This window comes from Euprymna scolopes, chromosome 22 (assembly GCF_053919585.1).
Source record: "Euprymna scolopes isolate OS-2025 chromosome 22, ASM5391958v1, whole genome shotgun sequence".
Taxonomy (NCBI): Eukaryota; Metazoa; Mollusca; class Cephalopoda; order Sepiida; family Sepiolidae; genus Euprymna; species Euprymna scolopes.
In genome coordinates this window covers 27,256,083-27,282,350 of record NC_136503.1, presented here as the reverse complement: position 1 = coordinate 27,282,350, position 26,268 = coordinate 27,256,083, and the positions used below count along the sequence as shown (strand labels likewise).

The window sequence follows — 26,268 nt, the reverse complement described above, 5'->3', positions numbered from 1 at the left end:
GTAGGGCGAAATATTGAATCAAATCATGACTTTGTGCTAATTTGCTTGTTTTTTTTCCCTGTGTTTCCGTGTTTCTTATCCATACATTATGTATGATTGTCATTTATGTGTGTATTTTGAAATCTGCCTGTATGTAATAAATAAGTACAAAAACAAGCACTCTGTCCGAATAGTCTTACATAATTGGTAGCTTAAAATAAGTACGCATCTAAGAAGTTAGAGATGTTCAAAATTCATAAAAAAAAAAAAAATGGAACACCCAAAAACAAAATGGCGTACCGCGAGTTGTTCTCCAAATGGAACTTGAACAATGGATAAAGTAACGCCGTAAAGAAGGTCGGAGAATGGGTCGGTCGAATCATCACGAGGTATAAAACAAGTACTTAAAGAGAAAGCTAAAATAAAAACGGACATTAACATACATTTAATTACATAGCCAAGATGAAAAACAGAAAAGAAAATAGTCGTTTTAATTCTTTCTTTGGGCCATTTTTCAACATTAGAGGTCTAAAAACGTAGAAATTAAATATATATCAAAAGTCGATCTAAAAAGTATAAAAAATTCAAAGAATATCAAGTAAATATATTTAGAAGTTGGTCTAATAATATAAGTACTTCGATCTATCAACTTGTCAAGAAGAGCTTTCAATTTCCGGAAAAAAGAGTGCTGTTTGATTTAAAAGAATTACATTTGATTTTTTCTTTTGTTCTCTTAAAAGAATTTAAAAAAGGACAATTGCAATTTAGACGGTTTTTTAACAATTCGTTTTGATAGAAGTTTTGCGAAAGTAAATTAAATTTTATTTTAGGAAAACTAATTAAATTAATGAAATGCAATTGTTTAAAATTAAGACTTAATTTAAACAGTCATTTTTACGCATAAATCTGCACAACAGATATCTGGTCTGATAATTTGATTATATATACACATATAAATCCGAGGTCGTTCCAAAAGCAATTCCCCATATTTCTTTATCCGGTTTGAATGGATCAAAGGGGATTGCACATTTCATCGTTATAATAACTGAGTATATGCATTCATGATCTTATTAAACAAGTGTATTTCTATTATATGTTCCGTTGATAATAACATTAAGAAAATCGCAATGGTAGTATTAGATGTAAAGCGTCAACGTTTTAGGGCATAAGTTAGTGGGACACAATTTTTTTACTACCGAGCTTTTTAAATTTTCGTAGCAAACCTATCACAAAAAAAAAAATGAATATTTAAATGAATATTTTAATGGATGCTTAATAAAGCTTAGGAACGTTAATTATTGTCGAACATTAAAATTATTTAACAATTAAAAAAAAAGATTGACTGTATATTTTATTTCTTCTCTTTCTAATATCCAAGTATGAAAATCACGAAAGTTATTATTTTCAAACTCTAGCAAAATCCCCCCATTACTGATCATTACGGTGTTGCCTTAGAGTCTAATCGACACTACTTAACCCTTATCCTCAAGTGGCTATTGGGCCTTGAGAACCGGTGACTCTCTAGTAAAAAAAAAAAAAAAATAAAAGATAAAAAAAACTCCGGTTATGACGATATGTAAACTGTTTTCCATGTCTTTGAAGCATACAGGTGATCATTCCAATTTCAATGTGACACCGCACGGTGGCTGGGAGCCATTTGAATAAGTAATGTCGTGGTACGCCCACTGTTTTGCAATCATAATTTACGAGAGATACCTTCTTATATAGATCTATGATTATCTGTTTATTTTAGTTGTATTCCTTTTTGCGTTATTGGTTTTCTTGTGGCTTTAGCAGCGAAAAGATTTATATATCTCTCACTATTAAAATCGCAGAGGATTTGGAATTATCTTTTCCAGTGATATATTTATTAAAATGTGTTTGAAATAATCATTATATTAATTAGCTATTGCATTCTCTTTTTGAACCCGGGTTTCGTTGTATATAAAATAAATTGAAAATGTCAATATACACAGAAATCATTGCAAGATGTATAGCCAAATTGTGACTCTAATACCGTCTGTAACTGTTAAACCTATTGCAATACTGTATTGGTCATAGCATGACACACTTTTGTAACTATTTTAATGCATGTAATTTACGCATTATTCATAGAGTGACACACATTTGTAATTTCTCTTAATACATCTGTATTACTCAGAGTGCGTCACACTGCCGTAAGCCATTTTAATACGTATACTTTACTAATGGCTATTTCTCTAACAAAGCCTTATTGTAAACGATTTTAATATTTATGTCTTACTGATAGCGTGATACACTGTTGTAACTTCTCTTAATACTTTTCTATTACTCATAGCGTGACACATTTTTGTAACAGTTTAATATTTATGTATTAGTGATAGCGTGATACGATGTTGTAATCTTTTAATGCCGCAATATAACTCAGATCGTTGCACACTGTCGTAATTTATTTGAATCCTTATGCATTATTTATAGCGTGACACACTGTTGTAACTCATTTTAATAGACCCACATTATTCTCGCCGTTACACGCTGTTGTAATATATTTTAATACATATGTATTATTATAGCCTGACACACTTGTAACTTATTTTAATACCCCTATTACTAATAACGTGACACACGCTTGGCACTTATTTTAATATCGTTGTATAACTCATAGCGTGTCACACGCTTGTCACTTATTTTAATATCGCTGTATAACTCATAGCGTGTCACACGCTTGGCACTTATTTTAATATCGCTGTATAACTCATAGCGTGTCACACGCTTGTCACTTATTTTAATATCGCTGTATAACTCATAGTGTATTACACTCTTGTCACTTATTTTAATATCGCTGTATAACTCATAGCGTGTCACACTTTTGTCACTTATTTTAATATCGCTGTATAACTCATAGCGCGTCACACGCTTGTCACTTATTTTAATATCGCTGTATAACTCATAGCGTGTCACGTGCTTGTCACTTATTTTAATATCGCTGTATAACTCATAGCGTGTCACACGCTTGTCACTTATTTTAATATCGCTGTATAACTCATAGCGTGTCACGCGCTTGTCACTTATTTTAATATCGCTGTATAACTCATAGCGTGTCACACGCTTGTCACTTATTTTAATATCGCTGTATAACTCATAGCGTGTCACAATCTTGTCACTTAAAAATATTCTCTTACTAATAGTGTGATAGTCAGTCATTAATTATTTAATACTCATACATTATTGATAGGCTGATACAAAGCTGTATCTATCCATTATCCGTAGCATGACGCATTGTTGTAAATTAATTTAATTCTTGTGTATCGTGATAAACTGGTGTAACTTATGTTAATAATTATGCATTAGAGATAGCGTGACACAAAACAAAGATACAAGCGTATCAATACAGTGTCATTACGTTATGAATTAACGTAAATATATTCAGTTGCAAAGATGTTTAATACTAGCGATGTTTTGTAAACTAAAAAAGCAAACTCTTTACGACTTTACATGCATGTGCACTATAATCGAACATCGGACACGGAGTACAAATAACAAGAATAAGAATAATATCAAGAATAAGAATAATATCAAGAATAAGAATAATATCAAGAATAAGAATAATATCAAGAATAAGAATAATATCAAGAATAACAATAATATCAAGAATAACAATAATATCAAGAATAACAATAATATCAAGAATAACAATAATATCAAGAATAACAATATAAACGATGAAATGAACGCAGTTACTCACCGCAGCCAAACACCATTCCCCACGGCAAAGCCATGATGGCCGCCATAAGAGACTTTGAAGACTGGAATTCTTGTATGAGTTCCACGTAAAGAATCCCCGTGCAGCCGAGAAATCCCATCATCATGAAGAGGTTGAGACCGTTGATCAGCATCAGCATCAATTCCTGATAAGAGAACGTTGATGTGGTCCCAGGTGTTGCGTCGTTTGCGATCGAGATAGTGGTTGCAGTACCACCAGATTTGGTCAGTGACAGCGTCGTTAGCGACGTTGGTGACTTCAGATAATCGTCCAGAAGATAACTCTGAAAAACAAAAAAAAACTTTTATCATTATTTTGCTTCACTATATTTGAATACGTCTACTTTTGTTGGATAGCTAGACCGAATGTACCGAGAAATAATTTGGGCGAAACCGTGCTCCTAGTCAAATGCCAGAAACAACAAAATACTTATCAAATGTACATAAATGTCATTTGAATAAAAATTATGAACCTTTTGTTCAATATCTAAGCCGTGTGAACGGAGAAATCGTTTTGACAAAATCGTGCAGGTGATCAAATGCAAGAAGTAATAGAATTATGGAATGTACTAAAAGTGGGGTGTTCAGTTGGCCACAAATAGCTTTAGGATAACAAACGAAAAGGATATCGGCGTCGGTTGACGATTTCAGCCCCAGAAAAGTCAACTCGTCGAGGGCTAGGGATTTTTTTCTTGAGCTCCGCAAAATCGACAGAGATTAGACTATTTCTGTAATGATCCGGTCCCTGTTGGTTTTGCGATAGGGAGTTTAGTTCTGTGCAGTTCTAGGAGGTCCAATTTCATAGGCTGTACCTTCTTTCTTTGGGAAGCGGTTAGTTTATTGCTAATCTCCTGAGGAGTTCTCACCGGGAAATGGCGGCAGGGTTGCCCAGCCACTTTTTTCAGGACAGATTACCCCCCTCCCTCGAGCGCGCTGACTTCTCAATCCCTCTTTCCGAACCTGATGTTCTTGCAGTGAAGCAAAACTAAACCCACCCTGCGGGTGCACCTCCTTCACAATAACCCACCACCCATAATCGTCGCCGGCAATAAAAATATCTGGTTATATTTTCACGCATCTTCAATCTTTTAAACACAGCAAAAGTGCAACACTTTTACCAACGGAAAAAAGAAAGATTAAAAATGCAAGGTAAACTATACATAATTCTTAAACGTCAACTATCCTCGAACCCGACAGACCCTAGGAAGAAGAAAGGTGGATACTGAAAGTGTTTATGAAGCGTACGCATCCCTTTTGGACATTTGTTTCATTTTAAAACTCTTTGCAACACTGACACAAAAATAAAAATAAATCGATAATCAATCGATATAATAAAAGTAAACGTGCGTGTGTCCGGCCCAATTCGTGGTATAAAGAAAAGAAAGTGAGAAGATATAAACGGAGGATGTTGTTCGTCTGTCAGAACGACAAGAACCATCTGATCATGCTGGGGGAATGGTAGATGACATGCGGTAAATCGTGAAGCAAGAGTAACGCAACCTTAGCCATTCCCTTCCTGAGTCGGCACTGCTTAGTTCTAGTGGCAAGGAGAAGTCCAAAAGGATTGGAAATAATGCCGTGATACGAGATCTCGTAAGCGGAGAGCACACACGAGAGCCCGTAAGCGAGGACTACGTACAGCACCTGGTATTCCCAAATGATCATCCATTTTAGGCCAGACGATTCTCCCTTTCAGTGATCTAACGGGAACCGGCGTGTCAATGTGATTATTATGTCGCATTGATGCATAGAATAGATAGAAATGAATAGGGAGAGGAAAGACAGTAGTTATCAAAGCTTGTTACAGGTCAACAATTCAGAATAGAGTTTCTAAACTACTGAGGCGGCTGCTGCTGCTTCTGTTTTAAACACTCAATATTACTTTTTTTTATTCTCGGTTGATTTGTTCGTAAAATATAATATTTATCTCATTTTTGACAGAATATGTCGTACACTCAAGCTTAACCAAAAACGGGTGTAATTTTTGGACATTTTTTTCACTTTAGAACAGTTTTGGGGTACTGGCAAACACTCACAGAAAAAAATAAATAAAATAATCAATGCAATACATGTTAGCATAAATTAATGACTCAGATTTTAAGAAAAACAAGTGAAACATGTATGGTCCTCTGTGAGTGCACAGTGAACGAGGCATAAAAAAAGTTCAGCATTGCTCCCCCCCCCACCATTTAATCCCAAAAGTCTCCAAGGGACGTCAAATCCTGGTAAAAATGAACAAACGATGCAGTTTTTGACCTTAACATATGTAAATTTGAGTTCTGCACCATGTAAAAAAAAAAAAGAAATGACTAAGTCCATCATTTTCCCTCCCCCATTTAGCATCAAAGTCTCCAAGGGCTTAACATATTTAAATTTGAGTTCAGCACCATGCAAAACTGCTAAATAGACATACATAGAAAATTTTGGACAAATATGGTAAAATAGTCCCCCAAAATGGAGTGTTTTTATTAGCCCTAAAAGATCCCCAAGGAGCACACCCAAGAGATATCGCGAAGTATAGACAAACAAAATTATATAGAAATCAATTAGTTACAACTTTTCATAAAGTTTTATAAAAATCCAAAGCATCAAATGTTTTTAATAAGCAGAAAAGTGTAAATTTTAGCCATTTCAACCTGAAAAGCACCCATACGGAGGCAACCGGAGTTTTCCCGGAAAATCCATTCTGTTATATTTTTACTCATATCATGTTTAATGTTTTTGCAAAATTTCCCAAAATTCCAAGGCGTAGTTCTTGAGAAAAGTGCGGACAGATGAACGGATTAAGGGACGAACGAACAAGCGTGAATTTACAAGTCCACCCTCCTTTTGTCGGGGGACCAACAAGGGAATGGTGTGGGGAATCGAAATATTACGTTAGTATAACCAAAATAAATAACCCAAATGTAATAACAGCACGATTGGAATTAAATCTTTAGTTGTAAAGGTATATATATATATATATATATATATATATATATATAATAAATTCCACAGCCAAACAACGTCGCAGCCCACAAGAGCCATGACAGTCAAAGAACCGGAAGTCCAAGACTCGAGTTTCGCCCTCATTTGGGCTCGTCAGTTAGACACATCCGAACTCAGGATTCGAAACCCGAGCCTCTTGCATGCAAGGCAAGCACTCTACCAACTGAGCAAACGCCCTGCACACAAGAATTTCAATTAACCGACACAGATCAAGCAAACCGCGCCGAAATCCGACTGTGAAATGAACCTACTACGTCTCAACAAGGGACGCGGTCATCCAACCAGCTAATAACCCCAAGCTGATGTTTCACTAGTAGGAGTTTATATATATATATATATATAATAAATTGGAATAAGTAATGTATAGTAAATTAGTAATGTAATTAACAGTAAAACGTAGAAATTTGATATATTTAGGCTAAGTAAATTACATTTATCAATACATATTCGTTTGAAGCTAATTATGTTTTTGCTTGAATTATTTATACCTGAAAATTATAGGTTGAAAAAAGTAAATTTTAAGCTTATATTTATATATATAAAAAAAAGACTGGTCAGGAGAGTTCAAATATTAAACTAGAATGATCCAAATAAATAATCCAAATATAATAATGGCAGGATTTACATTGAATCTTTACATGCGAAATTATATATGCATTTAATAAATTAAAATAAGTAATTTATAATCAACAAGAAGTGTATTTATAAAATAAACGAATATTTAAGAAATCTCCTATACTAATTACTATAAATGGTAAATTAATTCTAACTAAATTGCATCAATTAATAGATGTCTGTTTGGTCACTTGTGTAGTGGAAACTTCACTAAAGAGTGTGACAATAAAAACAAATAAGACCACCAAACGACTTGTTCATTTTTTTTTACATGGGGGTCATAACTTATCAAGGCCCGAAGGCCACTCAGGGATAAGGGTTATTGAGTATATAGTAATCAGTGAGATAGTATTGTAGTAATCATTAGTATTGGGGGTTTTGATAGAGTGTCTTACTTAAGGGGGCGGTTTGTCAGGAGTTTGTTTATGTTGGACTTGAAGACGTCCAAGTTGTAGTCAGGTTGGAAACAGGCAAGCGGCAGAGAGTTCCACTGGCGTGCAGTTCTAAGAAAGAAGCTTTGCTCATGGAATCTACGTTTGGATTTAGGCACAGATAAAGAGTGGGGAAAAGTATTTACAGTAGTTTCAGCCAGACGGGTGTTTCTCGTGAAAGATTGGCGAGGGTGGACGAGGGAGTGGAGCTTAGACGAGCACCTGCCATGGAAATAACGATAAAACAAAGACAGGCTCGCAACATCTCTTCTGTGGGATTTAAATAGGGAAGCGTGACCGAATTTTACAAACTAGTGGTTAGCGATGACATCAGCAGTACTCACGCTTGCATAACAATGGAATGTGTTCTGCAGTGTCGGGTAGAATAAAACGATTAGCTTTAATAAACTAGGCACCTTCAAATATCTGCGTGAAATAAGTGACATCGTCATTTTATGCGTGCATTCAATATCAATGATCAAAAGCGCCGAATATGAATAATGGAAGCAGCATCTTTTGTTAAGTTTTTATAGTATTAGATTGTGACATTTGCGCAAATATTATATTTATTAAACATATAAATGAGTTATTATATTAAACTAGTTATGTATTTATTTGTCCACAGGAATATATATTTCTCGTGCTTGGTAAACATGTGAATTCAAACGACTAACGTATTAATAAGTTACACTTTTTATTAACATATTAATAAGTTATTATTTATGAGTTCACAGACTTTGTGGGTTAAAAAGCTTCTAAAGTAACGTAGACATGAGTAAGTAACATATAAATCGTATTCTTACAATAATATATTTTGAAATTGCGGTTTATTTCCTTATTTTACAGTTGGCAATATTCATTTTTCAATACTAACTTATATTAAACTTACATCGTGGCATATATAGGAGCGGGGGTAATTATATGGTGCACTTTGGGAGTACATACCATAAACTTTTGTTATTAAAACACATCTAAATACAGAACAGAGAGACTAGCAACATCATTTTTTTTGCAAAAGAGGCTGCAAGGATGAGATAAGAACATCTCCTACTAGATTGTGTAATCGATTTTGTACTCTAACAAGATAGAAGAGAGTACTCTGAATGTTTCTTTAACCAGATATGACTGCAATACTCTTTGGGCTTACTCTTATAACGGTAGAGGATTTTTTAGAATTTCTCCTTTGCTGGAAAATGTATACTCGCCTTCAAACTATATACGTACCCCGCATAGCGTGATAATATCAAGCATAATGTGATAGTATCAAGAGTAGTTTCCGAACGCTTATAAACAATTCATACTTTTGCCGGCGCCAAAGTGGTTAACAACAGTTACTGGAAGTGTAGGTGTGTCAGGTTCGAATTCAGTTCGTTCCGTAGAAACACTTTTATAAAACCAACACTTGATCTTGTGTCTAACCTCCCGAAAGGAGGGAAATTAATTAACTTTGGCTGAGATCTCTAATTAAAACTAGTTCTTCAATGAGAATGTGCCTACCCTGATTTCTAATTGCGCAGCCGACCAGACACATGAGAATATGTAATTATTAGGATCTTAGAAATCCCACACAGTATAGACATAACACTTGTGAACATCCTTTCGATCATTGCCTAAAAGTGATTTCCTTGAAAGTTAATCCTAAAAGATTACCTGTGATATATGTAAACAGGAGTATAGAAATAAGCATTCTTCATACAGTAAATAACCCAGTCGCCTACGATGACAAGTATCCATCATGGAATGTGAAACCACTGGTTGGGTATTAGGACAGAACTTAAACAAAAGTACGTTTTTATACCCAAGAGTTCTAAAACATCTTACGTTCACTCGAGCTTGTTACTTTTAATAATGATTTGATTACCGAATTCACTCTAAGAATTGCCACTTTATGTAAGACCTGAATTGACAGTCTTCAATCGGAATTTTTTGCTTACAAGCCCCCGTTTGGTTATACGTCGAGAAGATCACCAACATGACCTCCCACAAAACGGTGCTTGTGGAAAAGAATGCTCCCAGTTCCGGACCGGTATCTAGGCGGTGATTAAGGTTGAAGGCGGCTACATTGAATAGAAGCCAGATTTGCTACATAATCAAGTTATCTGAATTGATTTTTTTTCAATAAAAGTGTCAAAATAAAGTTGTGAGATTGTGTTTTTTTTATGGCGACAAATTTATCGTACCACCCTGTAGACAGCGAGTCGAAGAATCCATGCCTCCGGTAAGATCAATAACTAGGAACTGTGTCTCCAAATCTCTGCGAGAGGTCAAATAAATTCGACTGTATAAAGAAATTCAAAGACTTTGCGTTCCATGTTACTATGTAAGAGAAAACGATTCTATTTACAGAGAGCGAGTCAGTCACGAATAGTCGTGCAATCGCAAGTTACGCACGATCGCTAAATATACAGAAGAGACAGAAAACAAAAGGCACGCTACATATGTTTTACGGCCGTTTGAACGAGCAAAATGGGTTCAGGTAGTGTAGAATCCCAACTTATGTAAGAATGCATGATGTAACGTGAACTGAAACCAAACAAATAAGATTAACTAGTATATCCAACAAATAAGATTAACTAGTATATCCAACATGTATGAAATCAAGGTAATGCTACAATACTAGGCCCTGTATGTGGAATCTCTTCCAAGCTTTGGCGACTGATGTAACGATTCATCCATCAGAGTATAACAACTCTCGCAATCAAATAAATGTGAATAGAAAACTCCATGACAATTCAACCAAGCAAAGGTCATGCAACAGCTTGTCTAAAGATCAATTTCTTCTCAGTACACCATATTTCTTTACGTAAGCCAATATAGATTTTGATTAATCGCTTAGATATTTGCCTAGCAAGCCCTTCGGTGTTGCCCGGTCGTAAAATATGCTTCAACATGATATCTTTATTCATGCAGATTTCGTATTGATTTTTATCAAGCAAATTATCAATTGATTATTATATTGTACCAATTATATAGCAATGATTTCAAAAGTTTACAAACAATGACTTCGGCGTAATCAGCTGGAATCGAAACCAAAACATTCGGCGCTCCAACCATGGTCGTTATTTAGCGCTTTGCTATTTGTCGTGTCAGCCATCGTCAAAAAATATAAATAAATAAATAAATAAATAAGCCACTTCAAGCGAAACATTTGTATGTATGCAGGATATGAAGATGGTTTATTTATTCCTAGCAAAGTCAGTTGTTATGTTTTCAATTTTGACCCATTAGCAGCCTTTTACACAGACTAAAAACAAAATTATAAATGTTTTCAGGGTTCTAATACCCTATATATCAAATTTCAAGTTTGTAGACCAAATATTCAGAGAGGAATTTGGTAGAGTATTTTCGTACACACACTGACAATGTCACATTTACACCCCCACACACATATATATACATATATATACACGCACACACACACATATATATATTTATATGCACACACACACACACACACACACACACACAAAAGTACTCATCGTTGACTGGGTTCAAAAACAGCCTACAGAAAATGGACTCTGATTTATGAAAGTATGGTAGGTTATAAAAAGGAAGGGTTGTAAATTTGGATTAAATTTGGGAGTATCAAAACCTAAGCAAAATATAATGAAAGAAAAAAAAATAAATAAAAAAATTCTATAATAGTCAACCATATAGAAGCCTATTCGTGACCAGACGCACACACAGGCATTCAGCTTCATATTATAGACTAGCAAAAGTACCCATCGTTGACTGGGTTCTAAAACAGCATACAAAAAATGGATTCTGATTTATGAAAGTATGATAGGTTATGAAAAGCAAAGGCTGTAAAGAGATAGCTTCGAATTTGGGGGTATCAAAACCAAAGCAAAATATGATAAAAGTAAAAATAAAATAGATAAACCCCATAATTTATTATACCATACCTGTTCATACTGAAACACTTATCACAATATTCTGTGGATCTATATTAAAAAACCTTGTTAAACTTTATGACATATTTCCATTCTATGGACGTCAGGCGCGAACGAACACCCCATAATTTTATTATACCATATTTCCTCAACTGAAACATAATTATCAAAGTATACTTACGCAGATAGATATGAAAAGTCTTTATTAAAGTTTGTGCCTATTTCCATTCTATGGAGGCCAGGCGCGAACGCAGACCTCACAATTTTATTAAACTATCCCTATTTTAGTTAAAACATACTTATCAAAGTATTCTTATGTACATCACTAGCAAAATCACGTGTAAACGTTTTTTTTTTTAATTTTTAAATTTGTTATTTCCATACTTTGTGGAGCAGGCGCATACGCAGACCCCACAATGTTAATGAACCACCGTTCTGCCAGATCAAACATACCCATTCCTGTGTCTCGATACATCTTCTATTATTATATGTGATCAATTTTCTATAATAGTCAACCATATAGCAGCCTATTCGTACCAGACACACAACCCCTCGCTAATCTTTCACGAAAAACACCCGTCTAGCTGAATCCACTGTCAAAAGTTTCCCCCACTCTTTATCTGTGACTAAATCAAAACGCGGATTCTATGAACAAAGCTTCTTTCTTAGAACTGCACGCCTGTGGAACTCTGTTCCGTCTGCCTGATTCCCACCGGACTACAACTTGGATGTGTTCAAGTCCAACGTTAACAAATTCCTAATGAACCGCCCCCTTAAGTAAACACTTCATCAAATCTCCACACTAATGTAATGTACTTGCAATAACCCTTATCCCTGAGTGGCTTCCGGGCCTTGATAAGTGGTGATCACTTTGTAAAAAAAAAAAGAAAATACAGACGTTCAGCTTTATATTATAGATATAAACATTTATATGCGCTGAAAAGTTTTTATCTTAAATTCTATGTAATTATGGATAATGCAGAATCCATGCATAAACAGAATTAAGTGTAATAGTAAAACGAAATCAATCCGCTTATAAGTCAATTGAATAATAATAAAAGTCGAATAAGTAACTTACGAACGTTTGTTTTGCAAAGTAATATGAAAATTAGTTAACCTTCATGTGGTCGGTCACATATTTATAATTGAGTATTTTAAAGACGTCCGTTTTAGTAATTTTTAAATAGAAAAACTAGGCTTTTAATATGAATATCAGAGCGAGAAAAACTTAACTTTATAATAGATAGATATTTAGATAGATTACATCATAACAGTTTGACGAAAGATCAATTCGTACTCAGTGCGTCATTCTTTCTATGCGTTAATCAATATAATTTTTGATCGATCACTTATACATTTAAGTGCATCATAGCAGCTTTACTAAATGAGTTTAAAGTATGTATGTTATATGATTACTTAGATAAGCAATAAAAACGTCCTAAACAGGCATTTTACTGTGGTGTTTTGGCACAATAGTAAAAATAAGAAAATCAAGTCGAGGTTGGTTTAAGGAACAAGCGTATTTAACATCACATACAAAGGTAGGAAACGGGTATAACTGGCTTGCACACAGCTAGTCAGTGGCAGTACTGTCATTTCTTCCATCGGTGTAGGTATTACTGGCACTATATATAGTGAGAACCGGTGTAATTTCCCTTGTGTTGGAAAGGCCAGTGTAACATCCCCCCCCCCTTTTTAAAATATCTCGTCTGGGGATTAATAACATTTTTGTTTTGGCTGGAGGGCCGTAGTTTCGAAACCCCTGATCTACATCATCATATTCAACTATCATAATGATCTTAGTTGTCTTTTATATTCTGCCCTTCATAAAATCTACGTTTCATGTTTGCATTATTCGACTTACATGTAAGTATTTTCTATTATGGGTCACAAAATAGTATATATACTACTATAGTAATGCCCGCCCCGTGCTTAATGCGTGTCCATTATAATTTGAATATTAACTGTTTAATGTAAATTATGTCTATAGCTATGGCAACATATATACTATGATCAATGTGTCAGACTGTCACAATGAAATAATTAGGGCATGGGATAACGTACGGATTACGCTTCAGCGGATGAAACTCATAAAAACATTCTAGAACAGAACAAATTGCCTGAAACAACAAAAGAAAACCCAACAAAACAAACAAAAAAAAACAACAAAACAAACAAAAAACAACAACAAAACAAACAAAAAACATGTTGCGACAGCTTGTCACTTCTATTTGGTCTAATTAATATGACCCCTTTATCGTACATGTGTTTATTTGATTGCAAGATGACAGATTTGGCCAACTTCAAGTCCAACATAAACAAATTCTTGATGAGCCGTCCCCTTAAATAAACCAATTTACCAAATTTCCACTATTAACGATTACTACGATATTGTCACCAGAGCTATATATATATATATATATATATATATATATATTACACGAAACATTGTCCCACTGACTACTGTACACTCATTAACCTTATCCTTGAGTGGCCTGTGGGCCTTGATAAGTATTGACTCCTATGTAATAATAATAATAATAATAATAATAATAATAATAATAAAATAAACTTATACACTAGTGACAAAATTAAGTTTCATTTGTAAAGTAAGGTTGTGGTGTGTCCACTCTACATATAGTAATGAACTATTTTACTTAACATAAAGATCAAGAAAATGTTGTTGCAAGCGTTACCACATATATTATGAACAAGCCATGCGAGCTTGACAGTCGGACTGGCGTATAACCACTCTCTTTACTTTTTCTATTTGCTTTTCTGTTCAAAATATTTATTTTCCACTAATTACAGAATTATGTCTTTCTTCCGCACTATTATGGTATCACAACAAGTATTATGATTAATTAAAAAAAAAAAGGAGTCGGCACTTGACAAGGCACAAAGACCACTCGATGATAAGGGTTTATGAATATACGATAGTCATTGAGACAGTATCATAGCGATCGTTAGTAGTGGATTTTTGGTGAGTTGCATTACTTAAGGGGACGGTTCACCAAAAACGTTGGATTTGAACACGGCCATATTGTAGTCAGCTGGAAACAAGGTAAACGGAACAGAGTTCCACAGGCGTGAAGTTCTAAGAAAGAAGCTTTTCCATGGAATCTACGTTTAGTTTTAGGCACATATAAAGAGTAGGAGAAATTATTGATAGTGGTTTCAGCTAGACGAGTGTTTTTCGTTTAAGTTTGGCAAGGGTGGTCTATAGATTGGAGCACAAACGAGCATTTGCCATGAAAATAATGGTAGAGCAGAGACAGGTGCAACGACTCTTCTGTAAGAAAGAGGTTGCAGAGAAAAGAAAATAGCATCTTCTACTCGGCTATGGAATCTATTTTGAACTCTGTCAAAGCAGGACAGGGTGCTTCTAGCAGCTCCTACTTAGATGTGGCAACAGTACTCCATCCTGAGACGTACTTGACTCTTATAAAGGTAGAGAATTACACCAGCAGTTAGATATCTACTGGAGCGGTAGAATGATCGCACGATTTTTCTAGTCAATGGATTTGATGTACATGTTCCATCTCAGATAAGGTGTAAAAGTCAGATCCAGAAGCTTGTCAAAACATGGAGCCTCAGCAAGCGAGAGCCATTCATTTCAATTGATGCTGGACCGGGGTAAGAGTGTTAATGATGGAAAGATAAAAGCTTGGGTTTAAATTATTAAAATTAATCATACAGCCTTTTCTTCAGGACGTGCTCAAGATCAAAGGAGAGAGAACAAGAGAGATGTTGGTCATTTATCAAATAACTAAAATTAATCATTCATCGTTTCTCTGTAAAAATCGTAAGTACAAAAATCTTGTAACCCTATCATTGACCGAGTATAACTTGGTGGGTCTAGTCTTATGTTATCAATGGGTGATTCTGCCGTTTTACGGGTTGGTTTGGTTTGCGTGTAGGGCTTCACTAATTCTGTCCAGAGAATTAATTATTTGGACTTATTTGTAATGTTGTTGCTGGAACTTGAACGCTTTGTAAAAACCTTTAGCAAAAAGAAAGAGAGAAAACATGAATACATATCAAATAGTAAAAAAATGATAGAAGCATTGTATTGTATTAAATCTAGGATCATTTTAATTAGGTTTGCTTTTTTGACTTTCTGGTCATACTGAACGGTAGGCAATACTTTTAACACCTATCATCTCAGCATTCTTCACGGCTGTAGCGACATTTGAATGCGACGGTACCATTTTCTCGATTAACTAGTATCTCCACAATGGTAAATCATGCACAAGGCTGGTCCTTAATGTAAGGAAATCTAGCTCCAATGTATTTGGTGCTGATACCTGTATCACACTTCAAGTAAAATAAACTGCATAGATAGTAATTTAATACCAAATAAACGAAAATATAGCGTCATTCACGAACGGTAAAAAAATGTACATAGTAAACGGCAAGTTTTTGATTAATTGTAATTATATTATGTTAGTTTTGTTGCAGAATAAAGACTTCTTCTCTACATGAAATTATTGTATCGTATGTGCCAAGCTAATTAATATATAGTAATCTATGAGAACGCCCATGAGAATTATATTAGAACAAGCAGAAAAAATGCAACAATTTTGGAAAATTCTTATTCTTTCGAAGTGAATTTTATATATTTTTTAATTGAGTTTAATCCATTTGAGAAGTTACGAGGGACGTGCAATAAGTAATGCCTCTGACCAACTTCCCAGAGCAGTAGAGCAACGAAACTTGGCACAGTTATTAGTCTTTCTCTATGTAGGAACCACCCAGAGTTATGCATTTCTCCTATCGTTTGATGCAGCTCTGGAGACCGTTTTTGTAGAACACCCCAGGTTGGTCCTCCAACCACGACGTGACTTCAGAAATCAATGCTGCATCATCTGGGAAACGCTTTCCTTTCAAAAACAACTTCATGGCTGAGAAGAAGTGAAAATCAGAGGGTGCAAAGTCAGGAGAGTAGGGAGGTTGGGGGAGAATTTCATAACCACACGCCCGTGCTTCTGATCTGGCGACATGCGACTTGTGGACAGGAGCGTTGTCCTGCAGGAGGAGGGCACCTTTGTTGATCTTGCCCCGCCTCTTGATTTTGATAGCTTCCCTTAATTTCCTCAAAAGTGAATCATAATAGGCTCCTGTAATTGTGGTACCTTTGCCAGGAAATCTGTCATCACTACTCCGTCTTGGTCCCAGAAGACTGTGAGCATGACCTTATGTACATCTATATCAAAAACACTTGTAAACGTTTTTTTTTTTTTTTTAATTTTTTATTTCCATATTTTGTGGACCAAGCGCGAACGCAGACCCCACAATTTTAATGAACCACCGTTCTGCCAGATCAAACATACCAATTCCTGTGCCTCGATACATCTATCATTATATGTAATCAGTTTTTTAAAACAGTCAACTATATAGGATTCTATTCGTGACCAGACACACACACAGTAATTTAGCTTTATATAATAGAAGAAGAGAAGATATGATGATTGCAACGTCTTATCAGACGAGTGCCACTCTCTCAGACACTTAAAGTACATGAGCGCAAAAATGACTTCCATCGCCACAGGACAATTTTAATGGACAAATGTCTGAGGAAGTATCTGTACACAGATGATGTTACAGAGTTTTAGCTTTGTACGACAGCTAAGTCTCTCTCTCGGTTCAAAATGTTGAGATCCAGCAACAAGCAAGAGCAAGATATCCAGCAACAAGGTAAACTGCAGACCAGCTTAATGCGGGTACTGGTGTCCCGCTTTATGGTTTTTTAAATCAGAGATTTGCTTCTCCTAGAAAGGTTGCCCTCACCACGGCTTACGGGAGCCCCCTCCGTCCCAGCACACACATACATACACACAAACACACACGGTGCTAGTTAGCCGTTGACCCCGAAAAAGGGTTCGTTCGCCTGAAGGATAATAGATATACATACACACACACACACACACTCACTCACACACACGCACACACACACACACACACATATATATATATATATGAACAAATGATTAATAAAACATGTTAAAAGACATCTTGAAAAAGAGTTAAAAACATATTTAATTTTAAAAAGGAAGCACAAGATAAGTGGATAGTCCTTAATCCGCGGAGTTTCGAAGAAATACTCTCCTTCTCATCAGAGGGCAGGAATTAGCAAAATGCGGGATCGGATTTTGCATGAAAAAGTATTTAATGAAACTACAAGTAAGTCACAGATCTTACTTGGTTAAAAAAAGGATGGGGTAAGGGGAATATGAGGTAAAAGAAAAATGATAAAAAGATTTCACATGAATGGATAGTCCGGTGAAGGGTAAAAATCCAAGAATGGTAAAATCCAAAACGGTTGAATTAAAATATATATATATATATATATATATATATATATATATATATATATATATATATATATATATATATAGTCTGCATTTTTTTCATTCGAAAAAATGTTATTATATAGCACGGGTGTCTTTTTAAATTTTTATTTTTTTTCATTTTTTTATCTTTCGTATGATGCGTTTCTTCTAACTTACTATACATACAACTTGTAAGTGTCCTTTTGTACCTTATTTTACTAGTACTTTCGATTCAATTCCTCCAGTCATCATTAGGCTATTTAATGTCTACCGAGTTTAAACTCCATGGGAATTTTTGTTTAATGCACATGGATAATGAAGGTTAAAAAAATATCCACAGCGCATTTTATTTACACGAATATTTTGGCTACATATTTGCAGTCATGTTCCAGCTAAGCACCTGCAGATGAAGCTGTCGATATTAAAACGAAGAAAACAATGAAATATATTCTGAAAAAAAAAATAAATAAAATAAAGGTAGATGATCACGTGACTGAGATATTTTCAAAATTATTTTAAATTAAATGGCTGGGTTTCAGTTTTCTTAAACTTTATTCAGTATTTTTATTATTTTTTGTCATTAGCTTTATTAGTGTTTCAATCTTCTAGAAATCATCACACAAATTGTTATCAATGATTGCTTATTGACAATTACCAATCAGGGTTTCCTAGTGTCTGAATGGTACAAGCTTGAACAAGTTTCAACAAGTTTCAACAAGTTTCCAACACTATCCATTTATTTCAGTAATCCCATGAAATCATTTTGCTTTATCGAAACAACTATTTCATTATCGCTAGAAACTATTGTTACCCTAATCTAAAATTTAAGTGACAATAATCCTAGCGAAGGTTTCGATACTCTTGCATCGAATAGACGTCTCCTTGGTTCTTTCCCACCATCGAGGCATATATAACTAATTTATGTTGTTCCATAAGAGATTTATGCCATCGAATTTTTTTCTTTATGAAATTTCTAGGCAATTTCCTTTTTTGTTGGCCCGTATGACATTTCTCTTCTTAACTGTAGCTGGCAAACGTTTGTTGCTTATTTTCATTATTATCGTGTGTTATGTGGTCTTAATCTTTTCTTTAATTCCAAATTCTTCATAAATTATTTTAGTCTGTTTTAACAATTCCTATTGCTCCTACCATTATTGATTTTATAGTAATTTTCTTCGTGTTCTCTGAATGTTCCGTGTATTCGATTAGATTTTTTGTCTCTTTTGTTTCCACACTAATCAGTTGGGACAGCGAAATTTACGATTTGGTAATGGCCATTTCTTGTTTAAATTATTTTTTGTTCTCCATGTCCTATAGAGTTTATTTTTGATTAAAGAGTTGCAATACCCCCGGTCTGCGTTTGTACCATTTGTATGAATGTTCAAAGGTCAATAATGTGCTTTTCTCTCTCATTTAGGTAAGTCTAATAGGAAAAAAAAATCTGGACTGGATTCTTGGCAGCATTCGAACATTTTCAGCTCTGACCGTTCAGTCCGGTTCTCGAGAACTCAACTCAACTCATCTGCCGACATCTTCACTGCCGGCCTCATATTCTCTCATTAATATGCAAACCTGATGATTTGTCGCCTTATCGGTCGGGTTCAGAGTTCGCACATGCCACCCTTGGCAGCCTGCCTCCGTGACTGCCGTCACCTCCCCCCAATTTTCCCTACAGGAAGTTTGATGCGTGCACTTATGTGGTTAAGCATTTTATCATATTTTACACAGACTACATTTACTGTTTTCCTGACTTCTATCTATTTTAGCTTTGAAATAATTCTGTTCAAATCGCATTGTTCTGTGAAGATCTTAACTGCAATTTCGTTTCCCTGTTTATATAGCTTTTTCGTAGCCTCTTGTCCGATGTTTTTCTTCTCGTCCTATTCTATTGTATTACTCATTTGTGCAGTGTCTCTTGCTGTAATGATTAGTCTTACTATGTTCTTAGTCTTGCAATATTTAAATTTTTACTTGCGTTATCTACACAATGTTATATACTTACGAGTCTTCTTCTCCCTTCTTTCTGCTTTTTAAAGCAGAATCGGTTAGTATCTTTTATTGAGTGCATGGTCATTAGTTTCTTAGTCTTCTGGTCCATATAAATGAATTATTTTTGTCCAGCCTCTAAACTGCCTAAGGTATATTACAAGGGGCATTGCGTATATATTTATTATCATATTTCTGCTGTAATGTTTAGTTTCTAAAGGGTTTTGTCCATTGTTAGTATTGTTTCCTAATCGTCAATTTTATTTCTGTTCCTAAAACTCCCAGATAGTTGTAGGTAACACATTCACAAAGTTTGTAGGAAAAATGTACATTGATTGGAGGAAAAGAAAGATATGTAGTAATAAAGCTATTATAGGGGTATTTCCAAGAGAAGTTTACCTCAAAGTGTGCACTGGCTTAGTGTGAAACCAAGTTAGGTCTTTCAACAAGACAACCATTCCAAACATAATGCAAATTTTACAAAATGCTTGTTCACTTCACATACAAAGAGACATTCCAAAATAATGCCCCCTATTTCTAATGGATCAAAGGGGATTGCAAAATACATTATTATGATTAATGACTGATGAACTTACGTATTTATCACCTAACAATTTCATCTCTCTGTTCCAGATATTGATGGTAATTGACAGGAAAACCACCCATGTCATAGACGTGCTTCAGAATTCCTGGCGAAAGCACATCAGAATGATGTTGACTATGTTGAAAAGTAAATCATAGAGCACAGGTGAGCGCCCGTTTTATAGGTACCACTCCGTCTTCGTATCTCTTCAACGTTTTAAAACAATCAATGTCTTAATTTTTTCAACAACACTTGCAGAATAAAGCGCGCTCAAGAGGCGCATGCGCAGCGATCGATAGCAAAAATGCATTGAGAATGGTTGTGATTATGTAAAGTAATGAATTCTGGAGCACAAACGGTCGCTTGTTTTAATGTTATAACTCCTGTCTTCGTAGCCCTTCAACTTTTTGAGGATAAAATACGCTTAAATTCATCCATCTATCCATCCATCGCGGCCACAGCCAAGATTAAACTCACTAAACGAGTTTGTAGTGTAATTCAAATCTTGTCAGTAGCTAAATACTTGATGCTTCGTCAGGGCTATTAAGGGTATTTTTTATCGTGGTGCAATCACTAGATAGGGTGCTTACCACGGCTTAAGAGAGTTCCATCTACCCTCGAGAGAAGGATAGACCACGCCAGTTTCTCACCCTGGTATTTTGCCTCGCGATAATATGATATTTTAATTTGTCCAGATTAAAGTATATTTTATTTAATCCCGATTTCATATATTTATATGATTATAAAACTTAAATCGTCTTGCTTGCTAGCTTTGGTCTAAGAGTCCAGTTTAGGATCCCCGGTTTTGCGCCAAAACTTTATATATACAGATAATATAGGCGAGATTTATTAATTAATAACAAATTACGATTAGACAAAAAAGACACTTTTGCATTTTACGAAATATTCTTTCCTGGTCAACTGGGCTGTTCTTTGCAAGGAGGAGTCACTTTTGGCGTCCACATTTTTTGCAAGTCTAGCAATCTGAACGTACGTTAACAAAAAGTAATTTCGAAGGCCCATAACGTCATAAGTCGTCGTGGCCGTGATAGTTAACTTTTTTCACCTCCTTTTCCTCTTTCGCGTAACAGGTTCGAGCCTGCCTAGTCTCTCCAACCAGGCAACGCCGGGTGTACATACTAGTCTAATATATTAAATGGAAAATGTGTGTGTGTTTGTGTGTGTGTGTGTGTGTGAGTGTGTTTATGTCTGCTAAAAACTTTTGACAGACGCATCGGACAGTGACAAAATTGATATCGCTAGAAAAACCAATCTTTCGGACGAAAAATATCTAAAATATTGGCTGGAACGATTAATTCTGTGCTAGTCAACTGGGCCGTTCTTTGCAAGGAGGGGTCGCTTTTTTGCGTCGACATTTTTGCAAGTCATACGCCTAGCAATCACAATGTACATTTAAAAATCTAAAAACATCGTGACGTCATAAGTCGTTGTCGCCGCGACAGCTATCTGTTAGCTGTTTTTTTTTCACCTCCTTTTTTCTTTTGATTTTCAGGTTCGAACCTGCTTTTTTTCTTTTTGGCGGTTCTACGGACACTAATTGCTATTTTGATTGAAAGAAAAGTTATTTTGATTGATTTATTTTTTATGGGGGCTCCAGTGCACGGGTTTCCGAAACTTCTTCTGTTCTTTTCTAGGAGTTGTTCAATATCCTTAATATATAAGCTCTGTCCACGCCGAATTTAATGCTCACCCGGGTAATACCGAGTATCTATGCTAGTATAAAAGAAAACTAGAACCGCAGGACAAAAAAGAACTGCAGAAAATAAGAACATAAATAAAAATAAACCAACAAAACATAAACAATACGTTGATAATTAATTAAGGCTAAATATTAATTAAGGCTTAATATCAATTAAGGCTAAATATCAATTAAGGCTAAATATTAATTAAGGCTAAATATAAATTAAGGCAAAATATTAATTAAGGCTAAATATCAATTAAGGCTAAATATTAATTAAGGCTAAATATAAATTAAGGCTAAATATTAATTAATGCTAAATATTAATTAAGGCTAAATATCAATTAAGGCTAAATATAAATTAAGGATAAATATTAATTAAGGCTAAATATCAATTAAGGCTAAATATAAATTAAGGCTAAATATTAATTAAGGCTAAATATCAATTAAAGCTAAATATAAATTAAGGCTAAATATTAAATAAGGCTAAATATTAATTAAGGCTAAATATCAATTAAGGCTAAATATTAATTAAGGCTAAATATTAATTAAGGGTAAATATAAATCAAGGCTAAATATAAATTAAGGCTAAATATTAATTAAGGCTAAATATCAATTAAGGCTAAATATTAATTAAGGCTAAATATTAATTAAGGCTTAATATTAATTAAGGCTAAATATCAATTAAGGCTAAATATCAATTAAGGCTAAATATTAATTAAGGCTAAATATCAATTAAAGCTAAATATCAATTAAGGCTAAATATTAATTATGCCTTATATCAATTAAGGCTAAATATCAATTAAGGCTAAATATCAATTAAGGCTAAATATAAATTAAGGCTAAATATTAATTAAGGCTTAATACCAATTAAGGCTAAATATTAATTAAGGCTAAGTATTAATTAAGGCTAAATATCTATTAAGGCTAAATATCAATTAAGGCTAAATATCAATTAAGGCTAAATATCAACTAAGGCTAAATATAAATTAAGGCTAAATATTAATTAAGGCTAAATATTAATTAAGGCTAAATATCAATTAAGACTAAATAATTATTAAAGCTAAATATCAATTAAGGCTAAATATTAATTAAGGCTAAATATTAATTAAGGCTAAATATCAATTAAGGCTAAATATCAATTAAGGCTAAATATTAATTAAGGCTAAATATAAATTAAGGCTAAATATTAATTAAGGCTAAATATCAATTAAAGCTAAATATCAATTAAGGCTAAATATTAATTATGCCTTATATTAATTAAGGCTAAATATTAATTAAGGCTAAATATCAATTAAGGCTAAATATAAATTAAGGCTAAATATCAATTAAGGCTAAATATCAATTAAGGCTAAATATCAATTAAGGCTAAATATTAATTAAGGCTAAATATCAATTAAGGCTAAATATCAATTAAGGCTAAATATTAATTAAGACTAAATATTTATTAAGGCTAAATATCAATTAAGGCTAAATATCAATTAAGGCTAAATATTAATTAGGCTAAATATTAATTAAGGCTAAATATCAATTAAGGCATAATATTAATTAATGCTAAATATTAATTAAGGCTAAATATCAATTAAGGCTAAATATCAATTAAGGCTAAATATTAATATAAAAACACTGCAAATAATATCGAGTAACAACGCACGTCTGATATTAATAAATTAATTTCCAATTTCTGCGAACCTGCATATGTACAAAATAATTAAAATTACCAACTTCTAAAAATAATTGGTGGATACAAACCTAGTTATCTATTCCGCCATATCATATTCTAAATTACCACAAGATATTCTCTAACAATAGCTGAAAGAAACTCGTACTTATTAAATAGAGTGTGATCTCTTTACAAAAACACCGTTCTCGTAAAAAAAAAAAAACGAGTAATAAAACCATTGTTTATCTTTACGTAGAACTAATGTGTAATTCAAAACAATTGATGTAATCTAATATAAGATGTTCCAAAATTAAATGCCGACCATTTATTTATTCCGCTCGAATGGGTTGCATTGGTATGATGCCTTCCATAGAAATACAATATTTCGATAATAAGCATTTAGGTTATTCTTCTCCATTTTTAAATCATTAAGTCACACACACACACACACGCACACACACACACATGCACACACACACGCATATATATATGAGCAAATAGTTAATAAAATATGTTAAAAAACACTTTGAAATGAGTTATATATATATATATATATATATATATATATATATATATATATATATATATATATATATATATATATATATATATATATAGTCATCCACATACAGTACCGTTTCGTTCTATTATAACTCATCAGTGCGGCTAGACTAGTACCTTTCCCTAGTAGGAGATTGAATCTACAACCATCGCGTTAATAGTCGGCGTTTCTACCCACCGGCCCATGGGATCGGTGCTCGCAAATGGCACCAACAAATGTCCTTTTAAATAAACACACGCCCCCTGCTTTTACGGTGCTCGAGCAGCTCGTTTATTTACAAACACACAAACAAAAAGCTAGTCTCGCTTTATAAGTCCATTCAGGGCTTAAAAGTTTCATTTCTCTATTGCAGATATTGATAGTGTGAGGCTCTAAGAAAGCAATCCCTGCGTCTGTTGGAACTTTTAGGGGTATCTGAATCGGTATCGGAATCAGAAATATTTGTACCGATTCTCCGGCGCCCAAGACCGATTCTTTTAATTGCTTTCCTTTTATTATTATTATTATTATTATTATTATTATTATTATTATTATTATTATTATTATTATTATTATTTGTACTAAGTAAGAGTTTTCACACAAGTCAACGTCAAATATTTCTCTCTGTCAACAACAACCTATGGTGTTTTTTCTTTATTATTTACTCACTAGGTGTTTTTACACAGAAAAATAAAGAGAAACCTTAAGAACAACCTGTGGTGTTACCCAGAATCAGAGTGACGGCACGTCTCTTCAGATTTCCAGTACTCTCCACCTCTTTCGATAACTCTGATTAATTTGCTTTATCGCAATAGCCATTTACCAATATATTTCTCGTTGGCAACGACCATTGCCTTTACTGGAATTTAGGTGGCACTAAGCCTCCCGAATGTTCCAGTACTCTTCGCACTCATCCAGTAGAGGTCTGGTTAGTGCTTTATCCTCTCGATCTTACTATTTTATTTGAACTTTATAGACTATTTGGAGTGGTGCCACTTGATGCATTTTTGGAGGTAGGGTAAACTTTCAATTATATGATTTAAGTCTTTATCATTCTATCTGGTGTCTATGCTTTTTTTACCGTTTTACTTCTATCATAGTTTTTATATGACGGTTTATCTTTTGTAGCTCATGTGTATTAGTTCAAGGGTTTCTGTAATCATTCAGCAGTTTTCATTATTGTTATTCGTTGTATGTTTTCAACCATCCCTTTGGTTCAAATCTTCCGCATGCTTTTTTTCAAAGTTTTTTTGGGGGGGATTGTTCCCAGTGCTCGTACTATTATAGGTGTTATTTTGACTTTATCTTCCATATCCCTTTCTACGCCAGTTCTAGGCTCAGCTTCTTTGTTTTCTTGATATTCACCCTATAGTCCTCTAGAACTGCGAGATTTACGATCTGGCAGGACTTTCCGTTCTTGTAAACTGTAATAACATCTGGCCATCTTGCTTGGATGAGTATAACAATTTGTACGCTCACGTTTCATAGATGTTTGTGACTCCCGTTTTCAACTACCACTGCCGGTTTGTGCTTGTAGCATTTGTATGCATGTTCAAGGTGCATATGTCTGCGTAATTTCCAGGGTACAGCATTCCCCGTTTAATCATGTCTGTTTTTGTATTCGCTTTTTATGTGGTTCATCGTTTCATCTCTTGGTCCATGGAATCTGCATTGCCGTGTTCTTATATTTTATCGATTTTTATTTGTTGTGGTTCTTATTGCATAATCCTATGCGGCTGCATGTCTAGCTTTATTTATTAATTTATTTAAAAAAAAAAATCTAATTTTTCAGTTCTAATGCTACTCATAAAGTGATA

General features: G+C 34.1%; 1 protein-coding gene across 1 annotated transcript in view; it reads right to left on the bottom strand.

Moving 5' to 3' along the window:
• LOC145243921 (monocarboxylate transporter 13-like) overlaps window positions 1-26,268 on the bottom strand; it is a 231,743-nt gene that overhangs the window by 64,946 nt on the left and 140,529 nt on the right. The window contains exon 2 of the mRNA XM_080107034.1: window positions 3,704-4,004. Coding sequence (XP_079963160.1) covers window positions 3,704-4,004 — 301 coding nt within the window. The remainder of the gene's footprint in view (window positions 1-3,703; window positions 4,005-26,268) is intronic.